Genomic DNA, 22,875 nt, shown 5'->3' with positions numbered 1-22,875 from the left:
GGACGCAACTTGTCCGGCGGCGTCAGTTGTCCTTTAAGAAATACTGTCATTAAACTGTTTGAATTTTACGATAAATGTGTGTATCGTAAAAATTCAAACGGTTTAATGATAAAATATCAATATGATTTGCTATTTTGACTAGCTTCGGAACTGTCCAACCTTAAAGACTTTGCAGCGCATTGTGAGGACAGCTGAGAAGGTAATCGGTGTCTGTCCCCCCCGCTATCTCCCCAGCTAGCTATTTGCTATCTAGCTAGCTATCTATTGGCTAGATAGCTATCTAGCTAGCTGTCTGGCTATCTATCTAGCTAGCTAGCTATTAGCTATCTATTGGCTAGCTAGCTAGCGTTCTATCTATTTGAGTTACAGTAAAGTCTCGTTATAGCGATATTCTCGGGAGTCCGAAAAATATCGATATAACTGGGACTATCGATATATCCGACCCTGCGCGCATGTAATTTTCTCCATGCGGTCATAGAAATAGTATCGTAATAAGCGGTACTATCGATAAAACCGATATCGATATAACGAGACTTTACTGTACTTCCGGGTTGAGTGAACGCTGCCGCGAGTGGCTGCCGCTGCCCACCTACTTCAAAACTCAATATTCTGTGGCTCCTGCAATTTCAGTGACAATGACAAAAACCCTGGCACTGTAGTGGACATATTGTTGCACATCCTCTGGCAGTGAATGAGTTAAATTGCAGGGAAACCTGGATGCTTCTACTGATCCACCACCGGCAACGACGAAATAATCCACACTGTTGCCTCGAGGACTATGTATACTAAACAAAATACTGTGTAGTATTTTGAAGAAAAGAATGGCACGTATGTCTTCTTTAATTACGTGAGGTTAAGTGTAACCGTCCCGTGCGGCGATAATGAGGCGAAATTACAGGCCTCGGCATGACCGCTCCTGCTTGCGCATCCCATCCAGCCAGTTACTCACTGCAAAAGCAATTGGAGATAATTCCAAAGCACAAGCAACCAGAGCCAACATTTGAAGCCCCCGAGGCTTCGTTTGGGAAATCTTTGGTTGACGCCGTCATTTACTCGGCATTTTCTCACCATTTCCTGTCTGTTGTACTCAACCGTGTTGAGATAATATGCAAATTGGAGGTTGCGGTTTTGCTTTCAGATCTTCAGTAATTGACCGTAAAATTGTCTTTCAGCTTCCTTTCACTACCTTTCCCCTGTTGCCATGCATCCAGAGCTGTGGTTTTCGTATTTAAAGAACAACCGACGTCTCCACACAAGTTGTGTCCATAATTTGTAAAATGGCTTCAAATGACTTCTACTGAGCGTATTTGACAAAGATTCCAGCGCATATAGCTATATTTTACCTTTTAAGACTCACGCTGAATATTTCGGAAGTCTTGTTTTTGAGATGGTGACGAGTCCGTACGTGACGTCACTGAAGGAACGCCCCTGACCGAAAAAAACGACACATTGTAGCAGTCCTTCCATCACGTCAATGCATTTTGCTGTACCAAAAATTTTGTAGCACCAAAAAGAGGCAGAAGACGGTGACAAAGCTCTGTGTGAGGAATTAATCAGCCTGTGGAAACGGGCTGATTAATTTTTTTGCAGATTTAGAACACTTGAAGTCATTTTTATTGCTGTTTTGCATTTGACTAAAAATATCAGCCTGCGTGTTTTGGGTATTTTAGATGCTATAAAACGTTTTTCTGATGTTAGTTAGGAAACAAAAAATGGTGTCTATAGTCCTTTAAGCATTTACATTTAAGCATCACATTTCAGCCATCATTTGTTACCAGAGTCAAAAATCGACCTGGACGCCTTCACCATTTGTTCTGCAGGCCCTGGAGCATAAAAATCAGTGTCGATGAAACTATTGCTTAAACCAATCAGATTTCGAATTGACCATTTAAGGCCCGCTGGAAGGCACTGGAAACGTCAGAGTTTTCGCAAACTATGATTGCCTAGTAACTCGCCAATCATAGTATCACTAGTTGCTAGTGATAAAATCATACTGGCCAGATCTGGCACACTGTATTTTACCAAGCTGCATAAGCAAATACATTTTTGTCTCAATTTAATAGTGGTTTTGTCAACCCACAATGGCCGAAAGAGGAGAAGAAAGAGATTTGCTTGCAGATTTACTGCTCAAGGTGAACTTTTCAAGAATAAATGGACATCATTAATAATAATAATAATAATAATAATAATAATAATAATACATTTCATTTATAAGCGCCTTTCAAAACTCTAAGCTCGAGAGGAAGGAATGTATCAACTTCCACTGCAATGTGAAAATTGTTTGTATTCCTAAGAGGTTAATGAGACATAAAACTTGATTCCAAAAATCGGATCCCATACAACAAGTCAGATGCTTTCATCAAGTTATACAATACTTGTATGTGTATCTTAAAGAGAGCAATAACGCCATTTCACCCAGATAGATAGCTCGGTAGTTAGATTGCTAGCTAGCTAGCTCGGTAGATTGATAGAAAGCTCGATAGCTAGCTAGATGAATGGATGGATGTCGTAAAATCTGTAACGATAACTTTCACAGTTTTTTAACGGGTGTTCAACAGCAGGAATTCTATCACAAGTCTGTGTGTGATCTTTCTATTCTGACGAGTGAGCTTCTGCTACCCCCTAACGGTATCAAAGAGTACTACAGTTCTTTGCGTTGTCAGACCATGTAAATACATATTGAAACATTTCCCACGGAATATCAGACAAATCTTACTGATATAGACTATCAATAATGCTTTCCTATCATGTTTTGATGAGCCTGATCACACCATAGTGGGGTTTTGAAAGGCGCTTATAAATAAAATGTATTATTATTATTATTATTATTAGTAGTAGTAGTAGTAGTAGTAGTAGTAGTAGTAGTAGTAGTAGTAGTAGTAGTAGTAGTAGTAGTAGTATTACAATTAGTATTACTATTAGTAGTAGTAGTAATTAGTATTAGTCTTGTGCTGTTATTAGGTTAAAAAAACAATATTTTGGAACAAATCCAAACCTCAGCGCATCTTATGTTTGTTTGCTATCCATTAGCTAGCTTTCTAGATATTTGAGTTACTTCGGGGTTGAGTGAACGCTGGCCTGTGTGTGGCTGCTACTGCTCACCCACAGAAAAAAATTTATCCTGTGAGTGTAAAGTGACCTTGAGAGTTTTGAAAGGCACTTATAAATGAAATGGATTATTATTATTATTATTATTATCTTCGCTTTTTTTAACATCATAGACGACGTTTATAGAACGATGGTAGAGAGAAAATGATGTTATTCGCAATGTGACCAGCAGATGGCGCCAGATTAACACGAACAACTGCAAGGATATTTAATACAGTACTGCGAAGAATTACTGTAAATATAATATTTAATATACTCGAACAATATGCAAATAATGATATGATGTACTTATTAATTTAAATACATATATTTTCGAGTGTAAAAGCACTATAATCTGGTCGATCTCAATAAATTAGAATCGCGTCATCTAAATTTTGCATTGATTGTTCAATTGCACAATACGGGGACATTTTAATGGAGTCAGATATTTGAACGCATAAAACGATAAGAAAGAATAAATAATTTACATAATTTCCATTTTATTTATTATCTGAGTCCGAACTATGTTTTATTATATATACAGGACTCTAGTAGTGTCACATTACCAAGTAGGCGTACTATTTGTCAACAAACCAATTGTGGACGTACAGCATAAAATGTGAATGGTCCTCACAACACTAGTCATACAAACTCTCTCTCTCTCTCACACACACACACACACACACACACACACACACACACACAAACACACACACACACACACACACACACACACACACACACACACACACAAAGCGCAACTGCACACACACACACACACACACACTAAATTCCAGGACTATATCAAGGAAAAATCTCCATTTGAACTATTGGCATTGCAATTTTTTTTGCATAAACCTGCAGCGTAATCTCAAATGAGCTTCCCAGATATGAGTTCCTGCATTTCCTTCCAGATTACAAAAGGGACAAAATATTGGACAGGAAGCGTTCTTGCCGCTTCTGGACAGTCTTTGGATTGCTCTGGTGACGTATGGTGACAAGCACGCATATACAAGCCTTCCCCCGCAGGCATATATTGTATACGTTTGTACACTTTTGCAGGTGTTTAAGCCCATTTTACTTTTTTTAAATTTATAATAATACCTTGGCTTAAGAACTTAATTGGTTCCCAGACAGTGTGTAAGGCGAAAAGTGTGTATTCCAAAAAATTAATTTCCCATAGGAAACCATTGAAATGAGAATAGTCAGTTCCCTGGTCCCCATAAAACATAATTTTCTACTTTTCTAAGCTTTAAAACTACACAAAATATACCTTATTTTATGTATAATAAATGTGTTATGGTATTATAATAAAGAAATAAACTGTACTGGTATGGAGTGGCCGGTTTTATCAGCATTAAACACGATGAGGAATGTAGCCTTCTTCTTTCACCCTTTTGAGGAATGATCCCTTGTAGGTGCTTTCTCTGCGATAATTTTATCTAGTTCCTCATCAATTGTGTTCTATTTAGCTGGGTTGATAGCTTTTTGCATCAAGTGTACAGATAGCTTGTGCGGGTTGTTTGTGGAGCCTGATTGATGGGAATTTTAACCTTGCTGTCTACACTCTGTCTTTGAATTATCAAAGTTGAAACGAGTCCAAATGTCACTGTTTTCTATCCATTTTGTCACTGTCTCTCTGTCTCTCTCGGAATAGAGGACCAAAACAAGCCAGCTACCATTTTCTTGTTAGGAGAACGGGCTCGTTCGCGAACGACACATCACTCATTGTGGCAGCTCCGTGTGTATCCCGAAAAACAGTTTGTATGCCAAGGTAAAATGTTCATAGATTTAACATTCGTAAACCGAAAAGTTCGTAAGCCAAGAAGTTCGTAAAGCGAGGTATCACTGTCCATGTTTCCAGTTTGCAATCACAGCGTCTAACACAAACACATTTTGCGCAAATCTACAAAGTCCGACGCATCTCTTTCCTGATGTAATCCTCCCCTCAACGAGAGCTCATTACCGAAGGCTTTAAAGCTCCAATCCGTCACTTTAACTCCAATCCCTGCCACTTTCTTTTGGGTACACCGACCATAACGCTCACAAGCTTGGACCATTCAACCAGGCCAGGAAACTTACTGTCACTTTCATATCGTCCAGTATCTGCTAAACCAAAAATCATACCAAAAGAAGGTGTCTTTGCATTACTAATTGAATCCGCCAGTTAAATGGAGAATAAGAAGTTATCATATTTAAAAATGTTATGCTGTTATATGCTTAGTCAACATGTGTGACTCGAATACACAATTGAAGCACAGACATCCTGGGGTCAATCTGAGGTCAACAGACACAGCTTGTTAAACTGTCATCTTCATCTAGGAGAAATGGCCTTGCACAGAATTTAGGACTCGGGAAACTTATTTATCACAGAAGCAATTTATGACTTGAAACTCCTTCACAGGAAGAGCTCATTTAGCCATTGTTTTGATTCTCGAGCAAGGCAAGACGTCTTGGCGTGACGTCACGAACAAGGGGGCGGGACCTTCTGAAACTGGCCATATCCGGTTTTATTTTGAAGTCGTTTTTGGACACTTGAAGTCATTTTTATTGGTGTTTTGCATTTGACTAAAAATATCAGCCTGCGTGTTTTGGGTCTTTTAGATGCAATAAAACGTTTTTCTGATGTCAGTGAGGAAACAAAAAAAAAATGGTGTCGGTCGTCCTTTGAAATTCTATATCGGAAGTCCCGTGTGGACTTCTCACGTTAGAGTTGTGGAAAATGGAATGCGTGAGAGGCTCTGGTGGCAGCGGTTGTGTTTCAATGGCGCTCACAGATCAGACCAGACATGGATTCAGTGTCATACCACCAAATGGCTGCCAAGTGACCTGCGTGTGTGCGTGTGTGTGTGTGTGTGTGTGTGTGTGTGTGTGTGTGTGTGTGTGTGTGTGTGTGTGTGGTGTGTGTGTCTCCATGTTCTGGATGTGTATTGGAAGTTAGCGTGGGCTGATTCATCATGCGCATGCTGGTAACAAAGTGCGCTTGTGCTGGCGGTCAATGAGAGGAAAGGCTGGTGTTTGGATTGGCGCGTGGCGCCATGGCGCCGAGATCTGCTCCTTCCTCTCAGTGTACGCATCACTTCCTCTCACCCTGCCCTGAGCTACTGCCTCGCCATCTCACAATCACTCTCGCACGATCTCCTTTTTTTTTTTTAATATATATTATTTTCTCGCCTTTTCTCTGCTCCTTTCCCAAAAGCCTCTCTTGCAGTGGTGGATGGTCAAGGCCTGCAAAGGCTTCTCCGCTGGCCTGGATTGACGGAGTGAATTCTCCAATTTCTTTGGGATTTGAAAATATGACGTAGAGCGCCATTGCTGATTTTTTCCCATTTTTTCATGCTTGGGTGCCGATAAAGCGCTGGGCAGACCTCTGGTAATGTTTTTCCCTTTCCACCAGGGGGAAGCATTTCCACTTTTCCCATGTTAGCGCTTTGTATCATCTTCAGCTGTTGTTAAAGCGCTATATAAACCAATATTGGATGGTATTTTGGTCAGCTGCCCTCATTTCATGCTCATGTAACTCCAGATCCATATCATTTAGGAATTTACTATTGATGAAATAAGAGAATCTAAGGTTTCTTACGCTGTATTGCATGTTTTTGACGTCATAAAACTCAATGTTTGACACCTTAACTCTGTTTACGGATTTTTGTCAAGTCACCATTAACTATTCGTGATGACGGGCGCCGGAACACTACTATTTGCTATCTATTAGCTGTCTAGCTGGCTCGCTAGCCAACTGTCTAGCTATTCTTTAGCTATCTAGCTATCTACCTGGATAGGTAGCTATCTATTAGCGACTGTATCCTGTGAATGTAAAGTGACCTTGAGAGTTTTAAAAGGTGGTAATAAATGGAATGTATTATTATTGCTATTAGGTAGCTAGCTAGCTAGCTAGCTTTCTATCTATTTGAGTTACTTGCGGGTCGAGTGAACGCTGGCGCGTGTTGCTGCTGCGACTCACCCACAGAAAAACGTATCCTGTGACTGTAAAGTGACCTTATAATAGAGTTTTGAAAGGCGCTTAGAAATTAAATGGATTATTATTATTAATATTCTGTGGGTGCTGAAATTTAAGTGAAAATGCCAAAAACCCTGGCACTGGAGTAGACCCATTTTTTGCACATGACTGGTGAAAGGTGAAATACCGGATATAAGGATACTGCTGTTGAAAATGACGAGTCTGTTTATGTGTGCGAGTGTGTTTTGTGTGTTTTTTTTTTTTCAGGAAGTGACGGCGACCAGCCAGCCATCTGTCAGCAGATTAATCCTGCCTGTGCTTAGAGATATTACCGGCTGGTTTATCGCCGTGGCAACGAGCCTTCAATCCCAGTCCGGCGAAGCCATCATGTGACCTTGGAAGTCATGGCGGCTTGGCGTTGGACTCAATGTAATACAACGCATGCATGTAAATATTTTAGGAGCTCGTACGGAGTTTTGCATATGCAGTATCGCATACTAGTACACTGTGTGAGGTCCGGGTACCTCAAAATAAGGAATGAGGACCACCCTTTCTGATAACACACAAACACGCACACTCACACACATTCCTGCTTCAATGGTTTTGTGAGGTCCGGGTAACTCAAAATAAGGAGTGAAGACCACCCTTTCTGATAACACACACACACACACACACACACACACACACACACACCACACACACACACACACACACATTCAGGTTTCAATGGTTTTGTGAGGTCCGGGTACCTCAAAATAAGGAGTGAGGACCACCCTTTCTGATAACACACAAACACGCACACTCACACACATTCCTGTTTCAATGGTTTTGTGAGGTCCGGGTAACTCAAAATAAGGAGTGAAGACCACCCTTTCTGATAACACACACACACACACACACACACACACACACACATGTTTCAATGGTTTTGTGAGGTCCGTGTAATTAAAAATAGCAGTAAGGACCACCCTTTCTGATAACACACACACACACACACACACATTCCTGTTTCAATGGTTTTGTGAGGTCCGGGTAACTCAAAGTATGGAGTGAGGACCACCATTTCTGATAACACACACACACACACACATACACACACACACACACATGAAAGTAAAAAATAGAGATACACACAAGTCATAAATCAAGCTAGCACCATGAATGATGTAACATTCAAGATTTAATTCAGTCTTTACATACAGAACAGCAGTCAGAAATATACAGTAACCCTTTGAAGGTTCTTCACGGACAGTACATCTTAAAAATCTGCAGTTCGAGAGATTTTCACCAAAACCCCAAGCATGTGTTTTGTATGTTGGATTCATGATCACATTTTTTGTAGACTTTTTCATTTCTGTGTGGTAGGTAATAGTTAAAAAAAAACGACTGTATGCTCGTGTCTCAAAGGGCTAGATTTGGACTATTAAATATTGATGACTTGCGGGATGGCAAATATTGGCTAAAATTACAGTTTTTGCACTCGTCACTGTCAGGGAAGCTGGTCCCACAGTGCGTCATGTATACGTGCATAGTTATGAGGCAAGGGTGGTCCAACTACAGTGATCCCTCACTACTTCACGGTTTCAGTGCATTGCTGATTTTTTTTTTTCAGGGAACTCTACTGTAGCGCCTTATAAAGCGGCTTACCTTATATTTAGAAATATTTTATATATTTATACAGTGATACCTTGGCTTACGAACTTAATTGGTTCCCAGGATGTGTCTGTAAGGCGAAAAGTGTGTATCCCAAACATTAATTTCCTATAAGAAACCATTGAAATGAGAATAATCCGTTCCCAGGTCCCCATAAAACATATTTATCAACTAAATAAGCCTTAAAACTACACAAAATATACTTATTTTATGTATAATAAATGTGCTATGGTATTGTAATTAAAGATATAAACTGTACTGTAGAATAAAGTTGTTTTATTTACCTTTTTGATGGTCATTTTTTGCATAAAGTGTCTCAAGGATCTTTGGGTTATACATCTTGGAAGTTGTGATATTGCAACAGCAACAGATACAGGCAGACACACTCGAAACTTCATTGATAGCTTGTGTGGGTTATTTGTGGAGCCTGATTGATGGGATATTTTAATCTTGCAGTCTACACTGAACTATTATTGAACTATCAATAAAGTCGAAACAAGTCCAAATTTCACTGTGTTTTCTATCCATTTTCTCACTCTCTGTCTGTCGTCTGCCTATCTATTTTTATGCGCAGCACTGTTTCTGTAACCCCTCCTCTACCACGGATCTTGACCAATCACGTGCGGCTTTAACCGAAGACTGGGGGCAGGGAATAGACAAGAAAAAAAAAGTCGGCTTCCATTTTCCAGCTCGTTAGCGAACGACACATCACTCATTGTGGCGCTCCGTGTGTTTCCCAACAAATAGTTCATATGCCAAGATTATATTTTCGCGAATTCGTAAGGCGAAAAGTTCGTTAGCTAAAGCGTTCGTAAGACGCGGTATCAGTGTATATTATATTTGAAAAACTACTTTTTTTTGGGGTGGAAAAATGGGCTTTGTGGGTTTTTTTTATGGCAGTGGTATAAAGTAGCACCTCGAATGCTACGTGATGATTTCCTGAGGAATTTGATTGTGAGTTGCTATTTTTTTAAGGTGGAGTTTTGTGTTTTTAGTCATGCGTAACAGTCAAGGCAAAGGGCTCGATTTTCGGGACACCTGCTTAGCACTTGTTAGGAAATAGGAAAACAAACGATTGGGCCCCCTAGTGGCGTTCCTTGTTTTTATTCTTTTTTTTTGGTTATGTCTAAATCCAGTAGCACCAGTACACCACATCGTAAGTCTTCATTTTATTTATATAAAAGTGATTTTCGTGTCAATTTTATTTCCTGAGCCTGTTGGACTGAAAAGATCATTTTGCAAAAATAATTTCACTGAAAAAAAACAAGTGTTCAATAAATTATATCTATACTTTTAAAACTGTGTCTTAGTAATAAGACTATGTACTGGGGAGTGGAACCCTGGAATGTTCTGGTGTCATTTGCATACATACAGTATAGTTCTTGTATACCCTGTGTTTTGCTGGACTTATTCACTCCTAAAGTCCAACCCATTGTAGAATATATTTCAAGGTATTTTCATTGACATACCAAGGTCAAAAGTTGCATTTTTTGGGGGTTATTCAAATATTTTGGATGGCTACAATTACAGAGTTAGGATTGTTTGTATTGTGTGAACACATACAGTACACACACACACACACACATATATATATATATATATATATATATATATATATATATATATATATATATATATATATATATATATAGTAAATATTTAAATATATTATATATATTTAAAAGTTCTTGTTAAAGGAAACAGAAACATGCTTAATCCATCCATTACACATGCAGTTATAAAAACAATAACCAAACAAAATAAAACGTTGCATATCGCTTTGGCAAGGGAGGCGAACGTAACATTATTTTCTTGGGAGTCTTTTCTATTCTCGTTCATATTTTGTATCTTTAACATATAAAAAAAATCCTTTTTTTTTTAAACAGACTTTCCTTTCCTTTTTTTTTGACATAATAGTGCACGTGAAGAGCATCAGACAACTACGTGAACCCACAGGCTGGAAATAAAAGCAAATGACAACCCCGTCCCCCCATACACACATACGTACAGCATACATACAGACCCCCCCCCCTCCTTGCTGAAAAAAAATGGCATAAATATCACATTGACAAATATAAAAACAGACTGAGGAGAGTAGTTGAATGTTGGAAGAAATTTGCTTTGGGTCGTGACGGCCCAGTGAAAAAAAAGCCCCCCCTTTGCCCCCTCCAACATGTCCTTTAACATCCCACAATGACAGAATCTTAGGCAGCTGCACGCAAATTCGCTGTATGTGTGTCCATCATATTCTAAATATAGAATCAGACGCCAGAAGTGACCCGCGTTGCCGAGAGGAGGGCAGTTTCCTGGGGTTGCGACTGCAGATAGGACAGGATATTAAAGGACAACCGACGTCTCCAGATAAGTTGCGTACATAATTTGTAAAATGACTTCTACTGGACGTATTTGACAAAGATTCCAGCGCATATAGCTATATTTTACGTTTTAAGACTTGCGCTGAATATTCCAGAAGTCTTGTTTTTGAGTTGGTGACGAGTCCTCACGTTACGTCACTGAAGGAATGCCCCTGACCGAAAAAAGGACACATTGTAGCAGTCCTTCCATCACGTCAATGCATTTTGCTGTACTTGTTTGGTCTGAAAACCTCGTCTTGCACCAAAAAGCCGCCAGAAGAGGGTGACCAAGCTCCGTGTAAGGAATTTATCGATTAATTCCTCGCAAGAGCTTGGTCGCCATTTTCTGCCTCTTTTTTGGTGATCCATTTCCCCCCAATGTTGCCTCAAAATGGCACGGAATAAATTATTTAATCGATTGTAAACATGTATGCTTTCCTCTTCAGAACTATTTGAATCCTATTCATAACTGGATGTGTAACAAGAAAGCAAATTCTCCGAATCTGAAGCCATTGTTTTGATTTTAGAGCAAGGCAAGACGTCCTGGCGTGACATCACGAACGCCAAGGCGACATCTCTATTCTTAGGGATTCTGGAGTGTCTTTGGAATGTGTAAGGAAGCCCCAGCAACCAATTATAAAACCCCACACAGGAAACCTGAGATGAGATTTGGGCCATTACATACCAATAAAGACCCATAAACGGTAATTTTCAGGGTCAATAAATTCCTTCAGTCGACCACTCTCCCCATTGTCTTGATCAATCAAGATGCAACACTTTCCAATCTTTTTTTTTCTCCTATACTTCAAGAACGCTCTCTGACTCGTTTTTTTTTTACATCGCATGCATGCAGAAAACCCGCTCATGGCTTTCAATGCACAAAATAAAATAAACTGGCCAAACAATAACTTGATTCTTCAATAACGTTGCATCATGTAAACATGCTTTTTTTTTCAAATGGCTCCCAGGCCTCGATTCGTCGCTTGAAACTGGAGCAACAACAAAAAAAAAATCGTAAAAAGTAAACACGTCAAAACATTGGGTCGAACAAAACTTGGTGGATATCCACAAAAAAAATGGACGAACAAACAAAGCTCAGAACCCTTTTCCTCCATGTGCCGATGAAACGTTTTAAATAATGAAAATTAAAAAAAATTAAAATGAAATATTGTAGGAAAAAAAGAATTATGATACCACAGACGCCCTCACACATAAAGATAAATACATCTACAGGTAACATCCGACTTATGACAGAGTTCCGTTCTGACCAAACGGTCGTAAGTCAAAATGGTCGTAAATCCATTCGTGAAATCCATTCAAAATGTTGAATAGGGCAAAATTGTCGGACGCGTTGCCTGCCGGCCTGCTAGCGCGTTGTGGTGTAGAATTAAAAGAGTAAAAATAAGGTCTGGAGGTCGTGGTCGAAAGTACAGGTGGTCGTAAGTCGAACCGGTCCGAAGTTGGAAGTTACCTGTATTTGGATATACAGGTAACCTCCGACTTACGACCGGTCATAAGTTACCTCTATTTGGATATGCAGGTAACATCCGACTTACGACCAGCTCTCCTTACGACCACCCATACTTACGACCACGACCTCCAGATCAGACCCTATATTAAAACTTTTAATTCTACCCCTGGCACCGCAACGCGCTAGCAGGTCGGCAACGCGTACGGCAATTTTAGCCAGCCAGCCAGCATCTCACTCTCGCACAGCAATCGACCGCGTGATGGCACCAGAGGGTGGGAGTTTGCCAGTCATTTAGCCTCCGAGTCTCTATTCAACATTTTGAATGTATTTCGACTTACGACCATTTCGACTTACGACCATTTTGACTTACAACCGTTAGATCGGAACGGAACTCGGTCGTAAGTCGGATGTTACCTGTACTCTATATGGATAAATATCACTCATATTCATCTTTTTCAACGATAAATCCGTCTCTCACAGATGGCACTGTTGCTTTCTAAAAAAATAAAAAATAAATTATGAAAATGAGACATTTTGTAGACGTTTCAAGTCCTCCTTCCGCGTCGTCCCTTTCCTGGAGGGGAACTCCCTCCGCCCTTCAGCGCCCCTGAAGGAGGACCAATGTTTTGGTTTGCGCTTGGGGGGGGAGTCCAAACATTCACAACAGCAAGTCTGCGAGTTCATCGGCAACATCGACGTAGAAGGAGAGCGACGAGGGGCCGTTTACTGTCATCCCAAACTGCCCCCCCCCCCCTCCTCACCGGGGGTGCTACGTAGCTGCCAACTCTGGTGTAAGAGCGAGCGAGAGGAGTGAAAAAAAAATTGTGGTGGTGGTGGTGGTGGTGGTACTCGCATGTGTTTGTGTTGGACTAATATTTTGCCAAGAGACAAAACATAAACACCATCATTCTTTTCTTGGCTCGGACGGACGGGGGATGACGATAAGCAGCCCCCCCCCATCCCCTTTCTCGCTTGGCTTCATTTTTCAGCCAGCGGGAGGAAGCCACGCACCCTCTGTTCCACTCTTTCGCCCCCCCAGAACTCCCTCACAGTCTCTCACAAACTTCTCTCTCCTATCGTACCTCCGACAGGTCTTCTGTTCTTTTTTTTTTTTGCTGCTGTTGCTGCTCATCATCTCGCTTCCAACCACCCCCACACATATATATATACAGTGATACCTTGGCTTACGAACGTAATTGCTTCCCAGACAGAGTGTGTAAGGCGAAAAGTGTGTATCCCAAACATTAATTGCCCATAGGAAACCATTAAAATGAGGATAATCCGTTCCTAGGTCCCCATAAAATACCATTCCCTACTAAATAAGCCTTAACACTGCACAAAATATACCGTATTTTATGTATAATAAATGTGCTATGGTATTATATTTAAAGAAATAAACAGTACTGTATAATAAAGTCGTTTTATTTCCATTTGTGATGGTCGTTGATGGCTTGATGGAATGGAGCCTTAAACACTTGATGAGGAACGTAGCCTTCTTCTTTCACCATCTTGAGGAATGATCCCTTGTAAGTGCTTTCTCTGCCATAATTTTACCTTGTTCCTCATCAATTGTGTTGTGTTTAGCTGGGTTGATAGCTTTTTGCATCAAGTGTACAGATGGCTTGTGCGGGTTATTTGTGGAGCCTGATTGATGGGAATTTTAACCTTGCAGTCTCCACTCTGCTTTTGAACTATCAAAGTTGAAACGAGTCCAAATTTCACTGTTTTCTCTCCATTTTCTCACTCTCTCTCTGTCGTCTGCCTATTTCTTTAATGTTTAAACCACCTGCCCTCACTGCTGCGTTCTTGACCAATCAAGTGGCTTTAACCGAAGACTGGGGGCGGGGAATAGAGGACAAAAAAAAGTTTTCATTAATTTAACGTTCGTAAACCGAAAAGCTCGTAAGCCAAGGGGTTGGTAAACCGAGGTATCACTGTATTTATTTATTTTTTAGTGAAGCGGACATAATCCAGAAAAGCACCATGAAGAGACTGCCATCATCCCCCGTCCTCAGTGTCCCCAAATTACACAAAGCAGCCTCATTTTCTTGTTCCTGCGAGCGTTTTTGTCGTAGTAGAAAACGGCAGTCGGAATATCTCTTGAAAAATGTTGTTTGCCACCTCCAATATGGCGGCATCCTGTTTCCGGTCTAGACGCGTCTTTTCCATTTCTGACTTTTGACTCTTTGAGTGAGCAAAGATGGCTACTCGGGTGTGGTTCCGTCATCACGAGAGGGTGTGATTCATCCGGTTTTGAGCCAATTTCCTTCCTTCTCGCACTCACACGTCGGTCGGCGCTTTTCTCACTTCGACTCTTCGGCCGTCAGACGTAAGCTGACTCACTGGATTGCGTCCGCCCCAGGTTGGGCGGTTGGGACAGATGCGCCATGTCTTTCTTCCTGATCTCACAAATGGATTTCCGGCGGGCTTGGACGCCGCGAATGGCCGCTTTGATTTTCCGCCAACCCAGATGGTTGAGCTCGGCCAGGTTGAGCACCACGCAAATGCCGCTCACCGCGAACATGAAGACCAGGAAGACGGTTTTTTCCGTGGGTCGCGAGACGTAGCATTCCACTTCCTTTAGGCAAGGGTAGCGGTCGCATTCGAAAATCCCCGGTACGCTAAAACCGTAGAGGAAGTATTGGCCGGCTAAAAATCCAATCTCCAAGGCGTTTCGGAACACGACTTGAATGATGTAAAAACGAGAGATCCCTTCTTGTCGTCGTACTTTGGAGCTTTTGCTGTGCGTGAGGCCTCGCGGCGCGTTGGGGATCTCCTTGACTTCCAAGCAGTCGGGTTCTTCCTTCCCGCCGCCGCCGCCGTCGCCGCCGTGCTGAACTAAAATTCCGTTAATATTGCGCAACTTGCGCGCACCGTCCCGTCCGCCGTAGTCCCGGTCCATGATGGGATAGAGGAAAGAGTAGCGTCGGTCTCTCTGTTTGGCCGATTGGTGGACGGAGTATGTGATGAAGCAAAGGCTGGGCGTGCACACCAGAATGATCTGGAAGACCCAGTAGCGGATGTGCGAGATGGGGAAGGCTTTGTCGTAGCACGCCTGGTTGCAACCGGGTTGCAGGGTGTTGCAGATGAACATGGTCTGCTCGTCCTCGTACACCGTCTCGCCCACGATGGCCACGATCAGGATGCGGAAGATCACAACCACCGTCAACAGGATCCTACACAAGGAACGAAAACAAAAGACAAATCACACAAAGGGGGGGAATCAATGACTTTGTTTTCTTTGTTGCGTAATCAACCATTTGGATCTTGTTTACATGAAGGGAAATTGGAAAACTACTGGAAATAATACACTGCTTTTATAATAATAATAATAATAATACATTTTATTTTATTTTATTATGTTTTTTTACATTTTATTTTATTCATTTGTTCATTCATTCGTTTATTTGTTAATTTATGTGTTTATTTACTTACTTATTTATTCATTTATGTATGCATGTATTTATTTATTCACTTATTTGTGTCATTATTTATGTATGTGTTAACTCATGTATTTTTTTGTATTAATTGATTTGTTTACTTATTTGTTTATTCCTTCATTCATTCATTTATGTATTTAGTTACGTAATTATCCATTTATTTATTCCTTAATGTATTCATTTATGTATTTGTTTATTTATTTATGCATTTATTTATATGTGTATTGACTTATTTATTCATTCATGTACTCATTTATTCATGTGTTTATTCATTTATGTATTCCTTTATGGGTGCATTTATTTATTTATTCAGTTATTTGTGTAATTATTTATTCATGTATTTCCTCCTTTATTTGTGTGTTAATGTATTCATTTACTTATTTATTTATTCATTCATTTATGTATTTATGTATTTCTTTATGAATTTATTTACTTATTTGTTTATGTATGCATTCATTTATTGATGTCTTTATTTATTTGTTTAAGTTATTCATTTATTTATTCATTCATTTACTTATTTATGTGTTTGTTCATTCATTCATTTATGTATTTATGTACCTAATTATCCATTTATTTATTCATGTATTTGTTCATGTATTCGGTTATGTAATTGTTTATTTATTCGTTTGTTTATTTATTCATTCATTTATTTGTGTATTTGTTTGTGAATGTATTTACTTATTTATTAGTTTTTTATTCATTTATTTATTGATTTGTTTATTTATTCGTTCATGTATTTATTTGTTTGTTTTTATTTATTTGTTTATGCATTCATTCATTAATTTGTGTATTTATTGACTCATTTGTTCATTTATTTATTCATTTACTTGTGAACAAATTAATCTCTTCTCCTCTCCTCAGGGCAATACAAAACCAACAAGGTATAAACATAGAAGCAGGTCGAGCAATCAGACACAATTTCTACGATGGTAATTTGTCGCAGACCAATGCACCACTTCATCAAAGCGTGTAAACCTCCGTGACTTTCCAAATGAAGACGCTGCACTCGAGTCAACAATGATCTTAACTGAATCGTGACCTCGTCTCCAACCGCTCCGTCGGAAGCGGTTGAGATACCAAGTAGCTCTGAAAGAAATGGCCCGGAATGGAGGTGGTGGGGTGGTGGGAAGACTCCGAATAAAGGTCAGGGAACACATTCGAAGAGGGTCCCCCTTCAACTAGCAAGAGACCAATCGTGTTTGTATCACAGAGACGAAGAAAATGCTAAACACCAAGTTCATGATGGAGAGCGACAGGATGTCACTTCTTGGCTATACTTCATCCTGATGAGAAGCAGGGAAGGAAAAATGCAGTTCATCAGCAGGGTAGAAAATGCCATAAAATGTCAGTGCTTGGGCAATCCCATGACTAAGACGGACTTTGTTTGTCTTTTGTTTGAGTTCAACGCAGCTGTGAATATGTACAACGGGGCCTCGGTTTACGAACACCTTGCCTTACGAAATTTTCGGTTTACGAAGGTTAAATTTATGAAAATTAAACCTTGGATTAAGCACTACTTTTCGGGATACACACGGAGCGCCGCCCCACCACGGCTGGCGGAGTAATCTTCGGCGGAAGAAAACCAAAGCACACGAATGAACAGCGCCCCGGCCGGCCTACCTTTCCACACCCCCTTTCTGCGAGTGCACAAGTCGATCGTCTCCAATGATTTTTTTTACTGATACTTTTGCCGTTATGGGTCCGAAAAAGACCCCACCACAGGCTCGTGTTCAGCCGAAGAAGACACAAAACAAAATTACAGTCGAGGAGAAGAAGGAGATCATTAAAAAACACGAACAAGATGCGTGTTTGTGTGATTTAGCGGTCCAGTACGGATATGCTAAGTCCACCATTGCTACCATCCTTCGCAACAGAAAAGCTATTAAAGGTGCGTGTGTTGCACGGCAAATTCACTCTCATATCGTCATGCGGCTACCTGGAAGTTTGCCGTTTATTGATGATTTTATAGCGAGCAACGGATCATTACTCGTCATGGTGACACAGTCAGTACTGACAGTAAAGATACCGAAGCCTACAAGGGATCATTCCTCGAAATGGTGAAAGAAGAATGCTACGTACCTCAGCAAGTATTTATATATTATATATTTATTAATAGATAGCTAACCAGCCATCCAGATAGCTAATAGAAAGCTAGCTAGCAACTAAATAGCTAGATAGCTAATAGATAGCAATCTAGTTTTCGCAACCTATGATTGGCTATTCACTAGACAGAAAGATAGCTAATAGATAGCAAGCCAGATAACTGTTTTTGGGTTCTCCACAGTAAATTCTTTTCTTCCTTCATTCATCCCTCATTTATTTTTCAGATCGTCGGCCAAGCAAATGTTGACAACAAGATGTTTACGTCTCGCTGCTTGCACGTGAACGTTGTCTGTCTAAACGACAGACAACAAGATATTCCTGCTGATTGAGCGCCGTCTTGAGGTTTAAATCCGTGTTTCTACTCAAGATCATCTCTCGCTAATCACCGCCATTTTATTTTAATGAGAATCTCATGAATAACAACGTGATGAATGGCTTCGTTTAATTCATGTGAGTGAAAGTGCACAGCATTATACGGTGTAGCCCATCAAACGTGACCTCATTACATTCATCATGGATTTATGGTTCTGGGTGCGTACAAGTGAAAAGATGAGTGTGTGTGTGTTTGTATGACTAGTCTTGTGAGGACCGCTAACCTTTTATACCATGTGTAGTGAGGACATTTTTGACAAGTGTGGACCTTTTAGCCGGTCCTCACAAGTTTTTCATTCTAAAGGCTTCTAGAGGGTCTTTATATGCATCTGTTAAAGTTTCAGAAAGGTCCTCACAAATGATTTTTTTGGTGTGTATTTTCATTTCACTTGGATACACACACTTTTTACTCACTGTGTGTGTTTATATGTGTGTGTGTGTGTGCGTGGTTAACGAGAGGAAAAAGTTCATACCACAAAAAGTAAAACGATAGTTTAACCAAATTCACTACAGGGGTGAGGACTTTGAATATACCCATTCAGAAACTTCACTGCTGCTGTTATTTCGGTTTCAAGTCCACTTTTTATTTATTTGTTTTTAAAGAGGTGGAAGTGGGGAATGGAGTGACATTTAGTGTTCAAATATAACACTAATTCTTCTCTAAACTTATCAGCAACGGTGGTCCTCACTCCTTATCTGCAAGGTTAAAATCGTACAATGAATGTGAAAATGTTGAATTCTATGAGTACATCACCTACAGGAAGAGAAGACGGCATGGGAAAACTATAAAAAAAATAATAATATGGTACTTTTCTGAGTATTGTATTGCTATTTTGTTAAATAAAATTTCAGGAAAAAAGGCAAATTCCACTGAACCAGAGACTTTGCTGGATAACGGCTGGACTGGATTTTGAAGTGTGAGGTTGCCAGACTTGTGTGGCACAGATGTGGATTCACGGGGCGGAGATAATCCTTTGCAGCGCGTGAGGGCACGCAGTTGACAACGCGCCTTTCATCAAAATACAGACCTCTCACGACCGATAAAGTGGGAAAAATATGAAGGTGTTGTGTTTGTTTATGCTAGTTGTTACATCTGTGATGAGCTGCAAAGCCAAAGAGTAATCGGGCTGCAGAAAATTGACATTTTAGGATAAATAGGGGGGAGGTTTTGTCTTTGTCATGATTGTATTCAGAAACTCAGTGCAGGTAATTCCCAATTACAGTGATACCTCAGTTTACGAACCCCTTGGCTTACGTACTTTTTGGTTTACGAACATTAAATTTATGAGAATTTTACCTTGGCAAACAAACTATTTTTCGGGATACACACACAGCGCCACAATGAGTGATGTGTGGTTCGCGAACAAGCGAACAAGAAAATGGCAGCAGACTCATTTTGGTCCTCTATTCCCCGCCCCCAGTCTTCGGTTAAAGCCACGTGATTGGTCAAGAAGGCAGCAGTGAGGGGAGTTGGTTTAAACATTAAGGAGACAGGCAGATGATAGAGAGTGACAAAATGGAGAGAAACCAGTGACATTTGGACTCGTTTCTACTTTGGTAGGTGCAAAAAGCTATCAACCCAGCTAAACAGAACACAATTGATGAGGAACAAGGTCAAATTATGGCAGAGAAAGCACCTGCAAGGGATCATTCCTCAAGATGGTGAAAGAAGAAGGCTACGTTCCTCATCAAGTGTTTAATGCTGATAAAACCGGCCACATCAAGCCATCAACGACCATCACAAAGGTCAATAAAATGACTTTATTATACAGTACATGTTATTTATTTAATTATAATACCATAGCACATTTATTATTGGAAGGCTTATAAAATTAGAAAGGAAAAAATTATGTTTATGGGGACCTGGGAACGGATTATTCTCATTTTAATGGTTTCCTATGCGAATGTATTTTTTGGGATACACACTTTTCGCCTTACACACTCTGTCGGGGAACCAATTAAGTTCGTAAACCAAGGTATCACTGTATAGAATTTGCAGCAATTCAACACCCCCCCCCCCCTCCAAAAAAAATGGATCTCAAACACAAGCAATTCAACATCAACTAGATGGTGATTACTAACTATTTCCACTCGCCGGTTTCAGGAAAAAAAACAAATAAATAAAAGGACATCAAATTGCGTTTAAGAACGAATCTGCTCCAGACTGGGATCAAACGATTATAAAGTCACAAAAAAGAAATCCAGTAGCGACTGAGACAACATCTCCTTAAATTAAAAGAAATGTATCGGTGCCAGGAGAGTATGTGAGATATCGAGGGAGGCGGTAAGGAAACCAGCAATGGCAAGAAAATGTCATCACAGAGAATGAATTATGTAATAGTTTCAACACGCAATCCCACGGCATGTAATCTGTGACTGGGCCAAGGGAGGATTCCTGCATTTGAATGTTTTTTTTTTTTTCATTGTTAATGCATTCAAATAGTTTGAGATTATCCTAACCCATACAGTAAACACCCTCCCCCCCGATCCCTCACCTACCCAGTCCCTCATTTGTCTCAGAGTCAGCGGAGAGCCTTGACTGAACAACTACCATATTTTCCGGGGCACCACCGAGTTGGCCTCTGAATCAAATGGCAATGTGGCCACCATATTGGAGGTGGCAAAATGGAGGAATCATTGAAATATGCACAGATCTGTCCTCAAATTCAATTCATATGATCACTCAGAACTATTTACAGGTAACACCGATTTACGACCGAGTTCTGTTCCGATCAAACGGTCGTAAGTCAAGATGGTCGTAGGTTGAAATACATTCAAAATGTTGAATAGAGACTCGGAGGCTAAATGACTTGTAAACTCCCCCCTCTGATGCCATCACGCGGTCGATTGCTGTGCAAGAGTGAGATGCTGGCTGGCCAAAATTGTCGTACACGTAGCCTGCATGCTAGCGCGTTGCGGTGCCAGGCGTAGAATTATCTAGCTGGGTATCTAGCTATTGTATCTATTAGCTATATAGCTAGCTATTAGCTATCTATTCGCTAGATATGAGCTATCTATTCGCTTGCTAATAGATATCTACTCGCTGGCTATCTTGTTATCTAGCTGGCTATCTCGCTATTGTATCTATTAGCTATATAGCTAGCTATTAGCTATCTATTCGCTAGTTATTAGCTATCTATTCGCTAGGTATTCGCTATCAATTCGCTAGCTATTAGCTATGTTTTTGATAGCTATTAGCTATCTATTTGCTACCTATTAGCTATTTATTCACTAGCTATTAGCTATCTATTCACTGGCTAGATCGCTCGCCATCTATTGGAGTTACTTCCGGGTTGAGTGAACACTGGCGGGTGTGGCTGCCGCTGCTCACCCACAGAAACAAAACATCCTGTGACTGTAAAGTGACCTGGAGAGGCGCTTAGAAATGAAATCTATTATTATTATTAATATTATGATGTTGACAGTTCTGCAAACACCAAAAACGAAATTGCATGTCAACAGTAAATTTCATTGAGTGTTGAAGAGGGCGGTGGGTGAAATAATGTGGGATCAGACTGAGAAGGTCGGGGCAAAGTGGATGAAGTCATTGACAGCGACAAATAACAAGACATGATTGTGGAAATGAAAAATGAAGAAGAGCAGCTGAGGTTCCTTACCCAGAAACCCCATCGCAACCCCCTGGACCCCTCCCAGTCCTTCCATTTCTCCTGGTTTCTCATCCTTTCAATGCACTCAACATCCTTCTGCTAGTTACCAAGGCAACAGGCAAGGATCAGAAAGGAGACGAGAGGGGAAAGAGAGAAGTGTGGCGGCGAGCTATAAAGTCAACTGAAACACGCTTTGCTGAGGTTCGATTGGACGAGCCGTTGGCCGCTTAATTGACTGCAATGTTGGAGATGCTTTGATGCTTTGATTATGGGGTGGCAAATAAGCTCCATTGCCCCTGATTTGTACTTCATCTATAATTGACTTTACAAAGCTTGCTGGAAAATGGAATAATGAGACACGGATTAATGATCATAATGTTGCTTTTTCAGAAGAAATTGAATGAGGCATTGCAGTTTAGTGGTGATCTGAGACGTTTTTTGTCTTTGTGGGAAACACTTGATAGTGATTTCAAGCTCATGAGTGTCATGGCGGATCCGTTAATCCTTTTCAGACTCAACTTCTAGCTCCTTGAGACACTTTATGCAAAAAGCTATCCATTCCATCAAGCCATCGACCATCACAAAAGTAAATAAAACGACTTTATTATACAGTGCAGTTTGTTTCTTTAATGACAATACCATAGCACATTTATTATACATAAAATAAGGTATGTTATGTAAAGTTTTAAGGCTTAGAAAAGTAGAAAATTATGTTTTATGGGGACCTGGGAATGCATTATTCTCATTTTAATGGTTTCCTACGGGGAATTAATGTTTGGAATACACACTTTTCGCCTTAGACACACTTTCTGGGAACTGTTTAAAA

At 40.3% G+C, this 22,875-nt stretch overlaps 1 protein-coding gene across 1 annotated transcript in view; it reads right to left on the bottom strand.

Annotated features, from left to right (window-relative positions):
• Positions 1-10,726: 10,726 nt before the first annotated feature.
• Positions 10,727-22,875, bottom strand: part of gjd1b (gap junction protein delta 1b) — a 24,176-nt gene continuing 12,027 nt past the window's right edge. Inside the window, exon 3 of the mRNA XM_089014182.1 lies at positions 10,727-15,702. Within this exon, the coding sequence (XP_088870308.1) occupies positions 14,850-15,702 (853 nt within the window). The 3' untranslated portion in view covers positions 10,727-14,849. The remainder of the gene's footprint in view (positions 15,703-22,875) is intronic.

Source organism: Hippocampus bargibanti, linkage group LG14 (assembly GCF_051943395.1).
Source record: "Hippocampus bargibanti isolate YZ-2025 linkage group LG14, ASM5194339v1, whole genome shotgun sequence".
NCBI lineage: Eukaryota > Metazoa > Chordata > Actinopteri > Syngnathiformes > Syngnathidae > Hippocampus > Hippocampus bargibanti.
This window is presented reverse-complemented; position numbering and strand designations above follow the sequence as displayed.